We start from the raw sequence: 6,509 nt of genomic DNA on the forward strand, positions 1-6,509 counted from the left end.
TAGTCTTTACTGTCACTTTTGATTAATGCATCCTTGATAAATAAAAGTGCATATAAAAATAAAAACTTACTGACCCCAAACTTTCGATGTGATTTATTTTTTTCCTTTTAATATTACTTTAAGGACAATGAGTTTGTTTGTATCAAAAATAATGACAATTGATGAAACGGGATTAATTGTCAAATAATGTCTCAGTTCAAGAAATCTTAATGTTCTTAAAAATAGGCTTAATTTTCTTTAATTAAAATATAATGTTGTGTAATCACAATTACACACACTGCCAAGCTTATTCTGGACACTATGTACACCTGTTACATCCTGCTCTCCACCTATGAACTAATGTAATGTTTACACTGATTATTTGCCTATGTGCTGTATAAAGCCCTTCCCTTGTAGGCTCACATTCAGCCACCTGCACTACAGAGATTCTGAGAACTCAGAGAGCCAATCAGAGGGTGATTGTCATGAGAGCTGCATCATGACTCTGGATTGACCTGTCCACTCTGAGTAGACGAATTTGTTGGCGAGGTGCCTAGGACTAAAGGTCATTAAAGGCCAATGGCGTAGGGAACGTTGTGCAAGTGAGCAGTGAAGGAGTGAGGGAGGGAAATCAGAGGGAGGCCGTGGGTGGATGTCGCTATTTGAAGTACATATAGAAAATTCAGTGACCTTTAAGAGGCCGGATTCACTGTCTATGTGTGTCAGACATCAAGCCAACTAGACCTGCGGAACAGAGAGGAATATTAAAGAAACTACGAAGCTGTTGCCCTGATCTTAAGACAAGACCTTAGGACAGTAGGACATTTCCAGCTATAACAATCCAATAAGTCCTTCATATACTCTGAAAATGATATATTATGAGATGGTTTGGTTGTCTGATTACCATCCTCTCCTGTCAGCTGATACAGCATTGATTAGTTGTGTCTGCCTGCATTTTTTGACTGGAAATCTCCAAATCAGAGATCAATTCAAAATATATATCTAAATAATATTTAGTATTCACTGAGACTTGGGACAAAACGTTTTGAAATCCTTCTACTTTGAAGATAATCCCTAAAATGTTTTTAACAGATCCCGCCCACTGCCAATTTACCCAATAGTATTTCGTCTCCCCGGGTTACCGGTCGGTGGAAAACACGGCAGCAATGGATGCCAGAAAATTACAGTAAAAGGCTTGTCACTTTCCCTTGTGAATTGCGCTCGTTCCTGTTGCATGTCCTCAATCTGGCTACCCGCCTGAGCGTCGAGTCTGAGGTCGAGTCTCCCTCCAATATTTTAAATTTGGACTGCAGTACATATTTCAACCACTAGCTGTCAATATTGCATACTGCATCTTTAAAGCCTGTTTTACCCCAGTACTGTAGAATCTGATTGTAAAGAACTAACTGCTTTTTCTCTCACTGACTCTGTTCTCTGTTTACATTACTGTCTGATTCTTTAACTACTAATATTACTGCATTGCTGTGGTGTATGGGTTAATATGCTTGGGGGTTGAATGTAATCACAATGATATAACCTCTTTTTCCATTCATTTTGGGCTACTTCCTGCTGCGCTTGCTAATACAGCCACCATAGATGCAAAGGAGGGTCGAGGTACGCTTGCAGTACTGTGTCATATCCTGCCCCTATAAGTTGTACTGTCTTTTCCCTATGTGTCTTTTCATGCCTTGCTGTTCACTTCATGGAAAATCTGTATTCTTGCACCACCATATTTTTGTGAATTTAATTGAAAGCAGCCTAACAAAGCAATAGGGCATTTTTTTCCCTGTTGAGATTCAGATTTTACAAAAGAGCCTGAAATTAGTCTGGGCCAGTATTTTTAATGATATGTGATGGATGCAGACACTTGAAACCGTCCATGCAGTCATGGAATGAGGCCCCGGCTCTGCTCCACCTCAATAATTCGATGTTGCCTGCTGACCGGCGGGGTTTGCTGGTTAGTCCCGGGTCCTGGCTAGAGCGTGCTAATTCTCATGCTCCCATATGATTGGCGGAGAGGTCGAGACCTCCCTCCGCAGAGTATTTTCAGATTCTAATCTTGTTACGACTCTGCACACCTAAGACTGTCTGTTCCCGTTCACGCTTAACACTCTTGCCCGAGGCCTCTCGCCCGCTGCTGTAATGTACCGAGCCTCTAAGCTATTGTGGAAACAAACACACACACACACACACACGCTGGCATGAAATGTGTGCCAGAGTAAGATACTCTTGCTGTCGAGTCGCTGACCTGATTTCTAAGTTCAGCTGCATCTCCATTTTTTTTTTTTTTTTCTCCATTTGAATGGGCATCTTGTGTTTGCTCTGTCAACTGGAACCGGTCATGATTCACCTAGGCAATTGCCTGGTGTTTTCAAAAATGTCACAGGACATAATAAGCCTGGCAGTTGTGCAAGAATCAGCTTTCCTGTTTGTGCGTGTTGTTTGGTTAAATATGTGTTCAGTTCAAGCTCTTTTAGAGGTTTAAATAATGAGTGATATCCATCAGAATGTTGAATTGAATTGGCTCAATCTCATTTTATTCCATGTTGTAAATAATACACTCATTCCCATTTACTTTTTCTCCTTTTCTTGCACAATATACATTTTTATATAAAAGGTTTAGGGTTTATTTTAATATTTATATGCATTTAATATATTTTACTGCATCACATAAAGTTGTTTGTTGTGTGTTGTTTACACTGTAAAATTGCAAGTTACAATTGTTGCCGCCATCTTATACTCTCTGTTTCCTGTTCAGATCATTGATTGTTTTTACTTTCATGATTTGTTAATTATGTAAAAAAAATAAAAATAAAAAATAAAAATGGGGGGGAATCAATAATAATTTACTGGACATACACTACCATTCAAAAGTTAGGTGCTGAAGTCCATTAGTCTTAAGTCCATTTTTAAAAATCACCTCAATTGCATTTTTTTGATTGTTAAAGGGTTAGTTCACCCAACAATGTTAATTATCCCATAATTTATTCACCCTGAAGCCATCCTAGGTACATACGACTTTCTTCCTTCAGCCGAACACAATCTGAGTTATTTAAAAAAATATCCTGGCGCATCCATCCATCATAAAAGTAATCCATACGGCTCCAGGGGATTAATCAAGGCCTTTTGAAGCGATGCTTTTTTGTAAATCAATTATCCATATATGTTTTATTACTTTATAAACTATAATCACTAGCTTGTGGTAACGTCCGTCCGCATGTTCACAAGAGTCGAGTTCCAGCGTATGACGTAGGCGTAGCGTAAGGTGAGAGTAGACGCCTCTCGCTGTTCAAACAAATGGGGCTGGGCAACAAACTCAAGCTCCTCCGATATTTCTCTTTTAAAAAATCTATTTTTAAATGTCTAATTCATGACCAGTGTTTTGTTTTGCGCTATCCTTCCGCGTTCGTCAATACGTCATGCGTCGGGTCTATGTTCACTCATTGGCCGGAAATCGACTCGTGTACGACCATTACCGGAAGCCAGTCATTATGGTTTATAAAGTCATAAATATGGATATTTTTCTTACAAAACGCATTAGCTTCATAAGGCCTTTATTAACGCCCCTGGAGAGGTATGGATCACTTTTATGATGGATGGATGCACTTTTTTTGGGCTTCAAAAAACAAGGTACCATTCACTCCCAAAATAAAGCTTGGAAGAGCCAGGATATTTTTTTTTATATAACTCTAATTGGGTTTGGCTGAAAGAATAAAGTAATATACACCAAGGATGGCTTGAGGGCGAGTAAATGATGGGATAATTTTCATTTTATAACCCTTCAAATAATTAATCAGATGAATAGGCTTTTTGATCACTGTAAATGGCCAGATGTGTTTTGTATGCTAGCACAGTTTGTTAATTGTCTCATTAAACAATGTTTAACTAAACACTGAAAGTTATCCTTAATCCTCATGCACATTTTCCTAACCACCTCATTTTCCTTGATTTCTTTTTTTTTTTTTTTTTTTTTTAGCCATCCAAGGCTTCTCTCCTACACGGAAAATCCGCAACTTCGAAGAAGCTCGTGGCCTGGACCGAATAAACGAACGGATGCCTCCTCGGAAGGACGGAAAGCAACCTGACGGGACTACAGTTAACACTGCCAACGAGAAAAACGGCACTGACGGGAGTGTGTAAGGGGAGATTTTGCACTTTTCCTCTCCTCCATAGCATTTTCTCTTGCTCTGCCACGTTCTCCACGAGACAGACCCCTCAACTGCCTGGGAAGTGGAGAGGATTCATTCCACAAACAGAGAGACAAATCACTTACAACTAAGTACAAACATGAGATTTTATTTATTAAATGAAATGTATTAGATGTACTTGATAGCAACATTTTAAAGATGAGTGAACATTTGAAAGTGTGCAAAATACAGGTATACAGTCACAATGTGTCAACCTTTAAACTGAAACTACAGTTTTGTAACCCGAAGACAGAGATATGGATTTAAGATGCTTTACAGATCAAGAGATCTAGTTGATACAGTTTTATAATATTGTATGTCAAAATGTATTTGGCAAGGGATGGTTTAGCTGAATATGCTGGCATAAAAATGTCTGTAAGGGATATAAGGCAACGTAAACCTAAGGGAAATAAGTTATAAGTTCATTGAAAACTATTTTATAGCTACTTAAATGTTATTCCGTTTCAAGTAATATTCCGACTAAATGAAAATATTAGCTGCTTTGGGTTCCACGTGTCTGTTTCTACATGGAAAAACTAGCATTTAAATGAGTTTTTTCCTAAAACAGCACTTGAATCCTGCCAGATGACACACCACATGCAAGGAGGCATAACAGTCGATCTTAAATAGAAGTTGTTTGATTCTACTTTTGTGAGTGAAAAAAAAAAGAAGTAACAAAGCAAGTCTTATGAAAGCACTGTCTCAATCACATAACGTAACTTCTGCATCTGTACTGGAAGTTATTTTGGTCTTTTTAGAGCTATCGTTTAACAGACAGGACAAAGGCTCTCTTTCCACCGTTTCTTTTCTGCCACTCTTTTTAACATGCTGATAGATGAGATTGGCAACCAGTTTTATTTGTTACTATATACAGTAGAATCTGTTAGTATGCCTATAAGCTCGTGTACAAATGTAACAGCCAATGTTGGATGTGTGAAGTTGCTTTGATCGACTCGAACGCCAAAGTCTTTTTTTGTGCTGTGATGAGTTAGCTGCCAGAGCTCTAACCTACCCCATTTTGGGCTATGTTGGGGAGGTAATATTGCACTAAATGCAAGTCCTTGTAAATAGAGAACATGTATATGTAACTCTGAAGCAGGAAGTCTTATTCTCTCTTTAAAGAATGTCCACCAGGCCATCATTTACAGCAAAGTATTCATCCTCTGAAGAGAAACTGCTCGTACAGACTGTCAATTTAATCTGGTTCGTGCTTGAGACATTAACAGAGCTTGATAAATGTGTCACAAACTGACTTGGTGGTTTCAGCTGTAACACTATGTGAGGGATGTGGGAGGGATTTTTTTTTTTAACGTGGCTGCTTTTTTTAACAGGTTTTTGGAAAAGTGGTGATTTGTCTCCGCCTACTGTTGAGATACAGAGACTATAGAGGAACAGCATTAAGCCTTTTAATGCGAGTGTTTTTTTCTTCTTCATTTTAACAAGAGCAGCACGTTTATCTGGTTTTTAAGCAGGTTTAATCCTGTTTTGCGATGTTGAATGTCTGATGCTATGCACATGAGCAACCCACCCCATTTAGCGGGTCATTTTCTGGAAGCATTTGAAATGTATTTAACATTTTAGGCAACAGTTCATTTTGTAATGTTTTGTTTTATTTAGACCAAGTTTTTCTTTTCTTTTTTCTTCTTTTTTTTTTTTAAATACAGAACCGGTTCTTCACATGAGTCTGATTTAAGTCACCTTTTTCATTCCAAAAGCATTCAAACTAATAATATTACAAATATGTTGTGCTCATCTTTAGGTGTATGAACTTTTAATAGAAATAAATGTGATTCCAGTGTAATCTTCTGACATACTGCACTGATTTGATCCTGCAGAACACACACACGCGCGCGCACTCATCTCTTCAGGAAATGCTGTATGTCTGTGGACTCTAAAGGGAAAATGTGCTACATTTATTTGCATGTATTTCAACTGATACCAATGAAAGTTCTGAGATTAAGCAGTTGATCTGGGATTAGTTCTACTGTTATAATGGTTTAACAGGGTGTGGGCTGGTCTTAGTATACTGGTAACCTGAAGTTCTAGAGAAAGGAAGAGGAAGTTTGAACTTTCTGTTTGCATTCATCTTGAGTGTTAAAGAGCTGAAATGTTGAGTATTAGGCCTTCACCGACTCAGAGACTCAATTAAGTCCCTGAAACACCATTTGTGGGAATGTTTAGAAATGTTTATGCACAATTATAGCATAATTATAAATACAATTTGGGGATTTAAATGAACGATCCTTTTGTCAAGTACGTGTAATGTGAGGCCACCTTAAATTCTTGATATTATGTAGATGTATCAGTTGAGAAGATGAATAAAAAAATGAAATGCTGTGGACC

The 6,509-nt window shown here is 38.0% G+C and overlaps 1 protein-coding gene across 1 annotated transcript in view; it reads left to right on the forward strand.

Moving 5' to 3' along the window:
• Positions 1 to 6,507, forward strand: part of ppp3cca (protein phosphatase 3, catalytic subunit, gamma isozyme, a) — a 39,764-nt gene extending 33,257 nt beyond the window's left edge. The window contains exon 14 of the mRNA XM_082169795.1: positions 3,956 to 6,507. Coding sequence (XP_082025921.1) covers positions 3,956 to 4,119 — 164 coding nt within the window. The 3' untranslated portion in view covers positions 4,120 to 6,507. The remainder of the gene's footprint in view (positions 1 to 3,955) is intronic.
• Positions 6,508 to 6,509: the final 2 nt, after the last annotated feature.

Source organism: Leuciscus leuciscus (genome assembly GCF_965113295.1).
Source record: "Leuciscus leuciscus genome assembly, chromosome: 5".
NCBI lineage: Eukaryota > Metazoa > Chordata > Actinopteri > Cypriniformes > Leuciscidae > Leuciscus > Leuciscus leuciscus.